Source organism: Balaenoptera physalus (assembly GCF_965194825.1).
Source record: "Balaenoptera physalus genome assembly, chromosome: 10".
Lineage (NCBI taxonomy): Eukaryota > Metazoa > Chordata > Mammalia > Artiodactyla > Balaenopteridae > Balaenoptera > Balaenoptera physalus.
In genome coordinates this window covers 18,673,196-18,689,037 of record NC_138889.1, presented here as the reverse complement: position 1 = coordinate 18,689,037, position 15,842 = coordinate 18,673,196, and the positions used below count along the sequence as shown (strand labels likewise).

General features: G+C 38.5%; 1 protein-coding gene, 1 long non-coding RNA gene and 1 pseudogene across 3 annotated transcripts in view; all 3 read right to left on the bottom strand.

The window, feature by feature from the left end:
* Positions 1-15,842, bottom strand: part of LOC309637116 — a 276,838-nt gene that overhangs the window by 222,291 nt on the left and 38,705 nt on the right. The gene's annotated exons all lie outside the window — the stretch shown is intronic.
* On the bottom strand, positions 546-5,606 carry LOC309637097 (NXPE family member 1 pseudogene; annotated as a pseudogene). The gene has a single exon. The product of its transcript is annotated as an NXPE family member 1 pseudogene (transcript).
* On the bottom strand, positions 8,094-14,498 carry LOC309637084 (NXPE family member 1-like). Its single transcript, XM_082411191.1, is given in 3 exon segments — positions 8,094-12,838; positions 12,840-12,873; positions 12,876-14,498. Coding segments are annotated over 3 exon segments (570 nt in total). The 5' UTR covers positions 13,312-14,498; the 3' UTR covers positions 8,094-12,738.

The window sequence follows — 15,842 nt, the reverse complement described above, 5'->3', positions numbered from 1 at the left end:
ACAAATTAAGAATTAAAATATGCTTTCCTTCTAGGAAACTGAGACTTCAAACAGAAAAACATATGTTCAATGAATTTGAGGATTTAGGGGAGAAAACAGTTCAAGTAATTAGCTACAGAACCTATGTTGCGAAGAAAAGGAAATTGGGGCCAGGCGGGGTCTTATGAGTTGAAAGAAAATGAAAGAATCAAGGAAACAGTGCCTGGAACATAAAAGGCTTCAAAACATTTTTGTTTACTGGATTAGTGAGTGAATTCAAGGTTTCTGGGAGGTGTAATGAGAGTGAGAGTACAGGCATACCTTGGAGATATTACGGATTTAATTCCAGATTGCAACAAAGCGAATATCCGCCTTAAAGTGAGTCACGTGGAGTTTTTGTTTTTCCACTCCATATGAAAGTTATGTTTACACTATACTGTAATCTCTTAAGTGTGCCATAGCATTATGTCTAAAAAAACAATGTCCATACCTTAATTAAAAGATACTTTATTGCTAAAAAATGCTAACCATCATCTTGCCTTCAGCGAGTTGCCATCTTTTGGCTGCTGACTGATCAGGGTGGCGTTATTAATTGGCCTAATTTCAATATTGTTGTATCTCAGAATGGAGAGGCCTGAGGAGAGGAAGAGAGGGGAATAGCTGGTGGGTGGACCAGTTGGAACACACACAACACTTATCAATTAAGTTCATTGTCTTATATGGGTGCAGCTTGTGGTGCCCCCAAACAATTATAAGAGTAACATAAAGATCACTGGTCATATATTGCCATAACCAATAAAATGATAATGAAAAAGTTTTAAATATTGCAAGAATGACCAAGATGTGACACAGAGATACAAAGTGAGCAAATGCTGTGGGAAAAATGGCACCAATAGACTTGCTCAACTCAGAGTTGCCACAAACCTTCAATTTGTAAACAATGCAATATCTGGACTTCCCTGGTGTCCCAGTGGTTGAGACTTCGCCTTCAAATGCAGGGGGTGCAGGTTCAATCCCTGGTCAGCGAATTAAGATCCCACATGGCTTGGGGCCAAAAAACCAAAACATAAAACAGAAACAATACTGTAGCAAATTCAATAAAGACTTTAAAATTGGTCCACATTAAAAAACAAAACTTAAAAAAAATGCAATCTCTGCAAAGTGCAATAAAGCAAAGTTCAATAAAACAAGATATGCCTGTATAAGAAATGTAGAAGATTAAGTGTCTGTGGTTAAAAAGTGTGAGATATCAGTTGGGTGATAACAAGGTTCAAGGTGTGGCCTGTAAAGTGTGTTGTCAAGATACATCAGATGTGAAGGTCCCTGGTACGTAGAAAGAAAAAACCACCAGAAGGCTTGAGGTTTCAATTGATTTGGATGTGGGATCTAAATTCTTTCTGGGCAATGGAAGAATTTTTGGGGAGGCGATGAAGAATTAACCAGCTACATAATTATTTTGTGAATATGAGGAAACATTCAACTCTATGAGGTAGGTCCTAGCTTATATTTATTTCATAGATTAGGAAATGAAGCAGGAAGATGTTAAGTAATTTGCCTATGGCCATAAGAGGAATAACTGCCAGAGTCAAGATACAAGTCCAGGCAATCTGACTCTCAAGCTTGTGATCTGACCATTCTGCAGCCCCACCTCCAAGTGTGTGTGTGTGTGTGTGTGTGTGTGTAGTGGTGGTGGTGGTGATGGTGGTGGGGCAGGTGTTGTTCGTTTATGTGACTGCGACCCTAGGGGATGGTGCAGAGGCTGAGCAGCATGGTACTCCTAGATGTGGTCACATCGACCAGAGCCTGTCCTCTAGGGCAGCTCAGGGAGCTCTGGAGTCTTGTTTTGCGTGTATAGTTTAGAAGGAGACTGTTCCATTCCATAGTTACCCTCATCCCCTAAGACTGAGCTGGGTCACAAGGGGAGGAGACTCAAAAATTTTTAAAACTCTTAGGCATTTCAGAAACTGTGATATTTTTTTAAAAATGTACTGGACAATTGATCCATTTGTTCAACAGACATTTTAGAATCTGTCTTTACTAGGCATAGTAAGGGGCATTCAAAGCAAGATCTCTACTCAAGAGTAATATAAAATTTAGTTGGGGACACAAGTTAAGGCAAAGTAAGTTTAACTCTATCCATCTCATTTACTTTAGTCTCTCAAGTTACAAAATTATGCGTTAACTGAGGGAATATTAAATCTTTCCCAATTAAAAAAACTTTCCCACCCTCAATATATCACCAGGCAATTTAATGCCATGTTCTTGGTCTGACCTGGGATAGGCTGAATTCTGAGAGAGGTTTTATTAAGTGGAGAAACTGAACCTTTAAAAAAAAAATCTTTGTGGAATCCTTCAGTTGTAAAATGAGCCATACATTTAGCCCTAATATAGGTGCTAGCGGTGTTTTATGAATCATCTTATTTGAAAACAAAGCAGACGAGGGAGGGCCTGCATACTAAGGCACAAGGAAGATGAACCCTTTTGTACATGCTGTTCCTTCCAGAACGCTTTCCCTCTAGGTTGCTCCCTTTGTACCCCTTCTTTTGCGTCCCTGAATTCTACTCATTTTTCTGGTATTATTTCAGATATTACTTCCTCCGGAAGCACTCTCTGGACTCAATGCTGGGGCGTGACTCTGTTTCCCCTAGCATCCTTTCGTAGCAGGTATCACACAGTATTGCAATAGTTTGATGCTGACCGGTATTCTCTCTTGTTTAACATTGTGTCCACACCCCGAGGCCGCCATATAATAGTTGTTGAGTAAACAAGTGTTCATTTAATGAATGATTCTCGGAGCAGAACCTCGTTCTTCCTACAGTTGCTTCAATATCGTCTTTTTTAAAATATTTTTTAATTAATTAATTTATTTGTGGCTGCATTGGGTCTTTGTTGCTGTGCACGGGCTTTCTCTATTTGCATCGAGTGGGGGCTACTCTTCATTGCGGTGCGCGGGCTTCTCATTGTGGTGGCTTCTCTTGTTGCGGAGCACAGGCTCTAGGCGTGCGGGCTTCAGTAGTTGTGGCTCATGGGCTCCAGCGTGCAGGCTGTTGTGGCTCATGGGCTTAGTTGCTCCGTGGCATGTGGGATCTTCCTGGACCAGGGCTCAAACCTGTGTCCCCTGCATTCGCAGGCGGATTCTTAACCACTGCACCACCAGGGAAGTCCAAAAACATGGCTCTTTACTACAGAGAGTGTGAGATGTATTCTTCGAGAAGCTTTATTGCTTTGCTTTTTGCATTTATGTCTATGATCTCCCAAGGACTGTAGGGGTCCAATTTTATTTTTCCCATATGGGTACCCTGTTTCCCCAGAACTATTTATTGAAAAGGGTCACTCACTGCTTCCCTCACTGCTCTGCAATGGTCTATTTGTCAGGAGCCAAGAGTTCTGTTCTCTGTATTCTGTTTCATTTGTCTTGTTTCTCTTTGCACCAGTACCACACTGTCATAATTCTATAAATAGCTTTAAAATAAGTATTGATATCTGGAAAAGTAAGTTCTGTAACCTTCTTTTTTTAGAAGTATCTTGATATTTTTGGCCCTTTGAACTTCCTTAGAAATTTTAGAATCGTATTGTCAAATTATGCATGTGCACACAGATGCACACACACACACACACACACACACACACACAACCTGTTCAGATTTTGATTGGAATTGTGTTGCATCTATAGGTCTGTTTAGTCCTTCAATTTTGGCTGGAGAGTGGGGTGTGTGTGTGTGTGTGTGTGTGTGTGTGTGTGTGTGTGTGTGTGTATCTCACACATTGTTGTATTTATTCCTATCTTTTGGGTTACTCAGTGTTTTTGATAGTTCACTGAGTTGTACTTTTAAGTTTTGTGTACACTCCTAAATATATTGTCATGTTTTACAATAGTGACGATTTTAAAACATGCATTTACAATAGGTCAAAAGTCCCAAATTTCTAAAATTAAATATAATACAACATAAGATACCATGGGATTTTAATTATATTGTCTAATCATCTGTTGCTACTATGAGGGAAATTATTAATTTTTGTATGTTGAGCTTGTATTAGGTCACCTTCTAAATTTTTATATTTAGCTCTTTTTTTAAAAGAGAATGTTTCTTAAAGTGAGTGATCAAATAACCAGAACAGTTACTTTTGTTCTTTCTGACACATACAGCCAGGACACTGTTGAATAGAAATAGTGGCAGGCATTCATGTTTTCTTCCTGACGTTAGTAAGAAACGTTTGTTATGTTTCATTCACTAAGTGATGTTTATTGTAGTTTTCTGGTAGATAAATTTTAAGTTCTGGGAGCTTTCTTCTCTTCCTAGTTTGTTACTAGTTTTCCCCTCAACCTCCAAAGAATTTGTGTTCAAGTCTATCAAGATTTTTGTTTTAAACTAGGTGCTGGCAAACTATGGCCTAGAGGTCAAATACGTTTTACCACTTTTTTTGGGGGGGACCCATCATCTAAAAATGGTTTTTGCATTTTTAAAAAGTTGGGCAAAAATCCAAAGAAGAATAAAACTATATGAAATTCAAAATTCAATATCCATAAATGACGTTTTATTGGAACACAGCCATACTCATTCGTTTACATGTTGTCTTGGCTACATTCATGCTTTCACGCTACGATGGCAGAGTTGAGCAATTGTGACAGAGGTAATGGCCTGCAAAGCCTAAAACATTTACTGTCTAGCCCTTTACAGAAAAAGTTAGATGACCCCTGTTTTAGACCATCATGATGACCACTTTTATTCTCTTTTACCCTACTAAAGTATCAAATAGGATGCTTTCAGCCACAAGTAATAGAAATCATGACCCAAATTTACTTAAAGAATAAAAACATTCACATGTAGACAAGCTCTGGGCATGGCATAATCGTTCTTCGTGTCTATTTTTTTGGCTTTGCAGCCTATATTGGTTGTCTTTCTTCTTAAGTGTCCTCCCTCCCCAGATGGAATCTTTTAAATTTGATTTTCTTTGTCCCTAAAAGAAGTAAAACTTCTCTGACAGTACAAATAGGATTATTTGCCGACTGGTCCCTAGGGATTTTGTATATTGTTTTAACAAATGTAGTTAAGTACATGTTAATCTGATTTCCAATCATATGATCAGGTGTGTGGATACTATTGGTGCCATATGCAATGGTGATATCCTAGGTATCAATGACACCTACATGGAAATTTTTGAAAATGTCCTTCCTGGTAAGGTATTGAATGTTAACCATGGATGTCTCCAAACCTCTCTGTGTCTATGTGTATCTCCCTGATGTTTTCTGTTTTAAGGATCATTTTAGTGGCCGGGCTTCTTAGGAGGAGTCATTCAATAGCCTTTCCGACATGGATGGCCCTGAGAATGAAAATGTCAACGTGGAAGGGTCTGAAGTGCTAGCCAAGTGTGGTGATGGCTGTGTTTCTTTGATGATGATGGCTGACATCTGGTCAGTTTCCTGAGGGATATAATCCTCATCTATCACAGAATAGGAAAGTGATAAAAGGGTAGCTATGTTTTTCCCACTGACTCTGAATGTGTCTTTCTGTATCCAGAGGGAATTGTTTCTTAAAAATTCTAGTTCCATGAAGATAAAAAATTTTAGTGCTGATAAAAAAAATAAATAAACTTTTAACTAGAAGGACATGATTAATATATATTTTTTAAAATTTATTTATTTGTTTTTGGCTGCGTTGGGTCTTCGTTTCTGTGCGAGAGCTTTCTCCAGTTGCGGCGAGCGGGGGCCACTCTTCATCGCGGTGCACGGACCTCTCACTATCACGGCCTCTCTTGTTGCGGAGCACAGGCTCCAGATGCGCAGGCTCAGTAGTTGTGGCTCACGGGCCCAGTTGCTCCGCGGCATGTGGGATCCTCCCAGACCAGGGCTCGAACTCGTGTCCCCTGCATTGGCAGGCAGATTCTCAACCACTGCGCCACCAGGGAAGCCCATGATTAATATTTTTAAAAAGAATATCCTATCATTTAAAATGCTCACCCATCAAGATTATTTCTGACTGGATCTTCCCTACTCTCTAGGGTAGAGCACATGTTCATATGTGTGAAGTGTCAATCAAAATGTAAAGTTTTCATTGGAATTTATAAACCGGAATATTTCTTCTGAAAGAGGGAATACGATATATTCTAAATTAAAAGGCTCAAATTTAGAAAGCTAAGTGAAGTTGAAAATAAAACAGCCAAAATGAGAAAATAGAGACCTTATTAAAAGTATTTTTAAACCAGCCTGAATTTCTAAAAGAATATAAAATAGTTACATACTTTTTACAACTTTGAGTAGGTAGTGCATCCACTACCGCAGGGTAGAGTCTCCCAGGAGGTAAATGAGTTTTCCTTTTAAACATCCATTTACCTTAATTGTATTAACTGAATCTTGAAGTTCTGTCATTCCTTTGCCATCTTTGCTGACGCTGTGCTGACTTAGGCCTTGGGCCCTAACCTGAATCTCACTGGTCTGACAGTTGGTGTCCTTGTATAAAATCACTTACCTTTGTTCAATTAATGAAGCAATATTCTTATTTCTTCTATGAACATTTTTTTATAGGAATATTTTTAAAAATTTAAAAAATAGCTTAAAAATAACATATCCACATTTTAAAAACTTCAAAAAAGCTTTAAAATATCTAACTTGAATTCATATTTTTAAATAGGATTTTGCTAAAAGTGACATGCAACAGCCAACACAAACCAATATTCTGAGATTTTTCCAGCGAGTTCCATTAGAATTACAAGCTCTCTTGGCACATGGTCTGCCTTCCAATGCATCTCAGGTAGCAGCGCACCAAGAGTTTTGCTGTGGGGTAACAGAGATCATCAGATTCCTCACCTGTCATGCTTCCTCGTCACTTGCTGTGTCACTCTCCTGCCACTAGACCAATGCATTGTATTTTGGTTTGTTTACATCAGCACTTCTGTACTAATATCATATTCTGTATTAGATAGGAAGAAAATAATAATGAATTAAAAATACAAACGTATTTATCCCTCACATAACAGTCATAGAGTGAGCAAGCCAGGGCTAATATGATGTTGCATGGTGTCAGGGATTCCAATTCCTTCTGTCTGCTTGTTCTGCTGTTCTTTTTTCAGGGGGGCTGGTGTGATACTCTTAATTTTATTATTCCTTTTACAGCTTTACTGAGATTTAATTGGTGTACAAAAAAACGCATATACTTAATGTGTACAGTTTGATGAGTTTGAACAGATGCATAAACCCATGAGGCCATCACCACAATTAAGGTGCTATTCTTAACCCATGACTTCAATCCCACGGTCTAACATGGCTCTTTCATCGCTTACCATTATATCTACAGTTCAGCCAGTAGGAAGGGGAGGGCTAGTTGTTTTACTTTTAAAGGCATGACCTAGAAGTTTCCCTTATCACTTCCACTCACAATCATGGCAAAAATCTAGTCATGGCCTTAACTAGCTGAAAGAAGGCTGTGGCCTTTAGTTCGTGACAATGGACCCAGCTAAAATTATGGTGTTCAATGACTAAAGCGGGAGAGGGGAATGGATATTGGGAGACCACCTGCTTCACTCTCTGTGCTTAGCCCCATGTAGGCCTTGTGGTCTCTGGTTGTCATGTGCACATAATAGTCATCAACGTGGTTGTTCTGTGTGTGTAACCTTTGGACAAATGGCAAAATGGTGCTGATTGCAGAACTGGAAGAATTCTGGATTAGCTATTCCATGATGACCTGGAGGAGTTGTGAAGTCCTGGTGATTTTAGCCTGCTAAAGAGAGTTTTCATAATCCTATGAAATTCCCGTGTTGGAGTTTCCATGTGACATGTTTGACCTTCTATGATGTTTGACAGCATCACATCCTGGATGGCTGAATATCATAACCCTGGAAACTTAACATTGCTATACCCATCCTAATAATGCACTGGCATACTTTGGTGAGAAAGATAGCCTTTGAGTTTACTATTATAAACCATATCTTGTATAATATTACCCATCCTAATAATGCACTGGCATACTTTGGTGAGAAAGATAGCCTTTGAGTTTATTATTATAAACCGTATCTTGTATAATAATATTACCCATCCTAATAATGCACTGGCATACTTTGGTGAGAAAGATAGCCTTTGAGTTTATTATTATAAACCGTATCTTGTATAATATTACCCATCCTAATAATGCACTGGCATACTTTGGTGAGAAAGATAGCCTTTGAGTTTATTATTATAAACCGTATCTTGTATAATATTAATTTGTCAGGGTATTCATTTTTGCCAAGTGTCAAACTAAGCGCTCTGCAGGACTATTTCAAATATATAGCAAATTCTCTTATGATCAGTCTTACATGTTTATTTTACTTGATAATTTTAGAATAGGCTTGAATATTTTTAAGAGTATGTTAGTAATAGTTTTAAGATTCCATTGTATTTATGGATTAGTTTAGAGAGTGTGGCAGGCAGACTAATGGCCCTCCAAAAATATCTACATTATAATCCCTGAGACCTGTGAATATGTTACCTTCCATGGCAAGTGGGACTTTCCAGATACGATTAAGGGTATGGATTTTGAGATGGGAGATTATCCTGGATTATCTGGGTGGGACCAATCTGAATCGCCTTAGTTCTCAGAAGTGGAAGAGGGAGGCAGAAAAATGGGTCAGAAAGATGTGGTGGGAGGACTTGACCCACCATTGTAGCTTTGAAAAAAGGAGGAAGGGGGCTGCGAGGAATGTGGGCAGCCTCCAGAAGCCTGAAATGACAAGGAAACTGATTCTGCCCTAGAGCCTCCAGAAAGGAATGCGGTCCTGCTACACCTTAATTTTAGCCCAGTGAGACTGATGTTGAACTACTGAACTGCAGAACTGCAAGATGATACATTTTTGTTGTTCAAGATACTTTGTTACAGCAACAATAAGAAAATAATGCAGAGATGATTGACATTTTTTTCAGTATCAAGTCATCCCACCCAGAAACAAACAGTATTTTTTCATCTATTTATATAAATTTTATTTTATATCACTTAGTAGCAATTTAAATTGTCTTTCTGTGGGTCATGCACATTTCGTTAAATTGTGAATTAGCTCTTTAAAGCACAAAGCAGATTGCATCACTCTCTTTCTTAATTGTTTTTTTGTAGCTTTCAAAAACTTACTGAATAAACACTAAAATCCTCAGCTTTGTACTTCAGAGCCTTCCATGATTTAGTTTCTTCCTTTTTTTAGCCTCATGCTTCACTACGTTCCACCAAATGCTCTCACTCCTTTGGGCTGTTGAACAAAGTTCATGATAATTTTGCTCCTGAGTAGAGTTATCAGATTAAAAAAATACAGAATACTAAATTGAATTTGAATTATTTTTAACAAGCAATAATTTTTTGGTGTCAGTATTTCTCTTGCAATATTTTCCCTTTATCTCATGTCATATGCATAAGAAATTAGGAATTACTGAAATTGAACTGATACTTTGTATTATTATTTGCTAAACCTGGCAACCTTACTCATGATCTTTATGAGTTTTCTCTTTCACCTCATTCCCTGTCTACAGATATCCTTTGGGGCTAAGTCAAATACCACCTTATCATAAGCCCTTCTGCCTTTTTACTTCCTTCATAGAATTGGTAGGTTAAATGTCTTTCAGATTGCAGCCTTGCTGAACATTTATTTTTCTCCATTTGCCCATAATGCCTCATATCTGTTAGAATCTCAATAAACATTTGCTGAATAAATGAATAAATATTAGGCAATAAATCAGTTGAGGTACATCTCAAAATGATTGTTATTGGTAAACTCTTAGGCTTTAAAGAAAGTTATTTTAAAGCTAAGTATAAACATTGTTCTTTCATAAGTAATATGGCTTTGTGTTTAACACTAAAACACATTTAATGAAATGGAAAACTCCATATAAAACTGCTAAGTGCATCCACTAAAGGTTAGGAAGGTATGCCCACAGAGAATTCGGCTAACCAAACCAAAATGTTCCTACTCTGAAGCTGTGGGTATCCATCAGAGATTTGTACAGAATGTCCCCCAGACAGAATCACTGACTCTAGGAGATGCATTCCTGGGTTTAAATATGGATGTAGGATATGAATACTTTCCCCTTTGGGATAAATTGAGATGAAATCTGTTATAAAAAGAGTTTGAAATAATTTCCTTGAATTGATTTCTCTCTTTAAAATCCAAGGTGATTGACACCACAGACCCCTGCTAGGAATGGTGTTCCCGGAAAATCGTGATTGCTAGGGTTGATTCTGATAAAGTTTCCTCTGTGTCAGAATGTCTCTTAGAAGATCCATGCCAAGCACCACCTACCACAGGACAAAGCAAACTTACTGTTATATCAGGAGACATCGATGTGGTTAAGATGTTTCATCATTTCAACTCCTACACTGGACCTTCAAAAAACTAAGACAACAAATTACCCTGCTGTCTGTTGACACAATACAAGTAATAGAAGCTTGTGAGTGAAGGATAATTTAAAATTTGCTACAACTGCAAGCTATTATGGTTGTTGTAAATATTGTATCTATTGGGCATTGTATATGAATTAGGATTTTTTATTGTATATCCATTGTATATGCATTAGGAAAACTATTTACCTTTCTGGGAGCACCTTGAAGTCCAGGGCAGCTCTGCTCTTCTGTCACATGCAATCAGTGTGTCCTGGAATTTTAGTTTCAAAGTATTTATCTAATCTGAAAGTCCTCCTCTCTCTCTACTTACACATCACTTATTCAAGTTCATACAATATTTTTCTTAGATTACTGTCAGCCTCTAGCCAGGCTGTCTCAATTTTATCCCATCTAAATTCTTCAACACAACTGCCAGAGCATCCTTTCTAATTGCAAATGCAACTGCATTACTGCTTAAAATACTTTATTTTAAAGTTGTTTATTTAAAGTCCCCATCACTTACCTAAGGAGTTCAGGCTTCTTAGCCTGGCATGAAGACCTCTTCTCACAGGGTTCCTGCTTCCCTCTTTATATATGTTTTCTGCTATGTTTACCTTCCATTTTTCCTAGAAACTTGCTTTCTGAGCGTTGTAAGCTTTATGAAGGAAGGTAATGCATTTGCCTGGTCCACTGCTGTGTCCCTAATACCTCACAAGGTGGCTGGCAGAAAGTCATGTTCAGTCTGATGCATGAATAAATATGCACTGCGTTTCTTTCCTCCAATTGATGAAAGACTGACTATCTGACTCTCCTACTTCAAAGCTCTTACCCTCCCTTTGATCCACTCTTTGTTCCAATCCTGTGTACATGTGTAGGTAAGTGGTAGCAGGCAGAAAGGGGACACGGAAGAATGGGGACCCAGGTGCCAGGTAGTACAACAGATATAAGTGGTACCTGATTCGCTGCTATGGATGTCTCTTCAGGTTCAATCCAGAGAAAGGAAGAGATCGCCACATTTTCATCCTTACTGGGACTTAGGCATAAGGACACTTAGTGGGTAGGAGGAGATTTGGTGAGGGGTACCATCAGAGATCAAAGGGAAAGAACAGAAACCCAACTGTGCTTTTACTTGTTTCAGAAGGGAATCAAAGACTATTGATCAGGAGCCAACACTTGGATAACTACGTAAGATCTGAAATGCATGTTATTTTTCCATGTTTGCTATCCATACTTTACTTCCTCTTAGCATATTTTTTGGAAGCTTAAGGGGAAAAGACTGTAAGCTTGACTTAAAAAACTGCTAAGAAAGGGGTTGCTGAGAACCTAGCATTCCACTCTATGGCCAAGCTTAGGGAAAATGAATTCCCAGGAAAAAAAATGGATCCCTAGGGGGAAAAAAAAAAGAATGGAAAGGGAAAAGGAAATGGACTGAGCCCCTGAGACTTACAGAAAGTTAGCAAAGTAGCCAAAGAGTCTGGAACTGATAGGTTGTCTCAGGGATTGGCCCACAGGTTCTGGGATTTGTGGTGGCATATAAGTTATCCTTTGTAAATTCCCAAAGTGACTCATGAAGTGTTTTGCAGCTTATGGTAGAGCTGGCAGACCAGGAAGTGAGCATGTTTATGAGGAATGGGAGAAAATCTTGGCATTGACACTGCCATGATTGATATGAGAAATATGCTTACACCCCAGTTTATGGAGGCGTGTTCAACTGGAGGCTTCCGAGAATCACTAGATCACAACTCAGGGAGTATGAAGGACTCCTCCAACCTGATATCTGAGAATATCTGAGAATACCTGATCTTGAGATCAATTGGAGATGACCAGTAGGAAGGAGTTGGATATTTGGAAAGATGCCTCAGGCTGCAGTGTGGGCAATGGATTAGAGAGGGTAAGCTAGGCAGAAAGGAATCTGGGACAAGTAATCTGGATGAGATGATGATCTGAACTCAGGTAAGAGCCCTAGGCATGGAGAGAAATGGATAAATGCAGAAGATACTTAAGAGGTAGAATCCACAGAATATGGTATGGGGGATGAAAAAGCATGGATGTTATCATACACGTAGCAAGGAATCCTTTTCTGGTGTCACATCTATTAACTGACACAGCAGAATACTTTTCCATTGAACATATTTTGTAAAATCTAGGTCTACAGTAAAAGATATGACTGAATCTGAGAATACCGGTCATCATGGAGAAGGACAGGCATATATAATATAGTTCACCTTGGGCAGCCCTCTTTTTATTGAACATCTGAGTGAGAATGCCAACCTTGGTGGTGGGAGTCATGAACAGGGGGCTCAGGAAGATGCCGCATACCTGATCAGACCTTAAAGAGGCATCTGAGAGGGTCATGCTCAATATTAATTGAGGTAGGCAATGTAGCTCTGCCTGTGGGCACCTCTCAGGGTATCTAAAAGTATACTTAGCTGTGAAAAAAGGCTTCTTCCTTGACAGTAAGATAAGAAATTTCTCCATTCCTGGTTGTCATGTCAGTCAGGGCCTCACAGAGTATGTGTTGAGGTCAGAAAGTAGAATTCTTGGTCACGAGTATCCAGGTACACAGTTCAGCACTTGAATTTAAAACCAGGGCGCAATCAGTATTGACATGGGAGGTGCCCCTGGCAAACTGGCCTGTGAAGATCACCCTGTCATAGCCTTGGTTCCTTGCCCTCCAGAGAGCCGACACGCCTTCACTGGGGAGGATGAGCAGGAGAGACAGAGACACCCGGCCCCCCCAGAACAGGGTGAAGCTGACAAGGTAGGTGCCATTGTTGAAGTCTGTCACCTTACCCGAAGCGCCTGCCTTCAGGGCTGGGGAGGACATCCTGGCCCTCAGGAAATCCCTGCCGTATTCCTTCCTGCATCCCAAGTGGTCCCCCACCTCCAGCAGGACGTCTAGCTGATCCCCCCTGCAGTATGTGTCTTGAGGGCTGAGGAGGGTGGCTTTGCTGTGTGTGCTGCTGGTGGTGGAGCTCAGCTGGTCTAGTTTCTCCATGATCCCCTTTATTCTCAGCTCAGTCTCTGTTGGTGACTTTAACAGGCTCGGTGATGTTTTAGGGTATGGGGACTTTGTGGAGCTGTTCCAGTGGCAGAGGGAAATGGGTAAGTTAGAGTGAACCAAAACTGAAAGGGCAAGGAATGTTACATACTATGAAATGAACCTGTCCAAATAATTTTTACTTATTCTGTGTTTGAATATTTATTTACATATTGTCATCAATTTTATTTAAACTCTGACAATTTTGAATAAAATGTATATTACACACATCTTTAACCTCAGTGTTTTTGAGAATGCCTGAACAATTGTAGATAAATATATTAAATCCAAAATATAGAGCTCAGAGAATACTTATGAGTAATAAATTGATTCCAGTGCATTTACTCTTCCTTTTCCTATACATCTTATCACCAGTCATTGTTACCTTCTGTTAGTTCTACTTATGTATATCTTTTACCCTCGTCTAATAGTCTTTTCTTCCCCAACTGTATTATAGTTCAAGTCACCATTGTTTATTTCCTGAATTGTAGAAGTCATCCCAAGGGTCAAAGCTTCAGTCCCGCTTTCTCTCCAATTAATTTTCTCCATTGTTGCTAAATCAGTCCTTCTCAAGCAGAACTCTCTTCACGTCCCTCCCTGCTTAAACCCCTTCAATGGCTTCTCATTACCCTGAGGGTAAAGTCTAATTTTAATATGGCTTTATGCTATGGCCTCTTTTTTAACTCTCTCCTTCTTGCCACTCCTTTTTTGCATTCTATTGATACATTTTAATGAGTAACTGTTATTATTTTCTGGAGCTGACCTTCCTTTCCTTCAGCTCTCACTCTTTATTAATACAATTTCCTCTTCCAGGATGGCTGGCCACCTCCACATTTTCCCCCAAACCACCTAAACATCTGTTAACTTCTTACGGAAAAATTGTTAGAACCTTAGAGGTTCCTTTTTATCCTTTTAGCACTAGATCATGTTTTTATAGGTTCTCAAATTCAGTAATTTCCAAATCTTATTGATAGTCAGAGGTGCCTGCAAACTTTTCTAAAAATATGGATTCTCAAGCTGCAGCCCAGATCAGCTGAATCATAATCACTAAATGCCTTGCCCGAGGGTTTATGTTTTTCAAAAACCTCACATGTAATCAAGTTAGGTAATTGTGAGAACAATGGTTATAGACTGGTGGTTGTCAACCCTTTCCACTGCACCCCAGCAATAAAATCAGTAACACCCACATGGTTGGTACAAAGCAATAGAGTAAATCAAAAGGGACAAGAAACAAGAAAATGAGATATAATTAAAAATAAAGATTAACAGAACCCAAGTTCCTTTCAAGGTCAGGAATAAGACAAAAATGTTATCCACTTTAGAAGTCCTGAACAATAAAACAAAAGAAAAGAAAACACACAAACAAGTGTATGAGAATTGTAAGGGAAGAAGCAAACTGTCTTATTTTTCATTTTTCTTTAATTTTTTATTTTTATTTTTTGCAGATGTTTTTATTGTCCACCAAAAATCTCCCACCAGAGTTAGCAAATTGTTAGCATTAACAGAGTCAGCAAGGAGCTGGATACAAAATAAACTTGTAAAAATAGCATTTATCTATACCAGTAATAATCACCAGAAAATACAACAGAAGATAATCTCTGACCTCATTGGAGGCATTTTGAAAACTCTTTTGAAGAACATTTTTAAAAGACCTTGAACGAAAAGCTTTAACATTTTTAAAAGTAGTAGAGCCTAATATTATAAATTTGTTAATTTTCCCTCAAATAATTTAAAAATTCTATGTATTTATTTTTTTAATTGAAGTATAGTTGATTTACAATATTGTGTTAGTTTCAGGTATACAGCAAAGTGATTAGGTTATATCTATCTATCAACCTACATATTTCTGATTATTTTCCATTATAGGTTATTACAATGTATCAAATATTGTTTCCTGTGGTATACAGTAAGTCTTTGTTGCTTATCTGTTTGATGTACAGTAGTCTGTATCTGTTAATCCCATACTCCTAATTTATACCTCCCCCTGCCTCTTTTTCCCTTTTGGTAACCATAAGTTTGTTTTCTATGTCTGTGAGTCTGTTTCTGTTCTGTGTATAGATTCATTTGTATTATTTTTTAGATTCCACATACAAGTGAGATCGTATAAATTTGTCTTTTTCTGACTTCACTAAGTATAATATTCTCTAGGTCCATCCGTGTTGCTGCAAATGGCAATATTTCGTTCTTTTTTTATGGCTGAGTAATATTCCATTGTATATACATATACCACCTCTTCTTAATCCAGTCATCTGTTGATGGGTACTTGGGTTGTTTCCATGTCTTGGCTATTGTAAATAGTGCTGCTATGAACATTGAAGCTCATGTGTCTTTTCTAATTATAGTTTTCTCCAGATATATTCCCAGGAGTGGAGTTGCTGGATCATATGGTAGCTTTACTTTTAGTTTTTTAAGGAACCTCCATACTGTTCTCCATAGTGGCTGTACCAACTTACATTCCCACCAACAGTGTAGGAGGGTTCCGTTTTCTC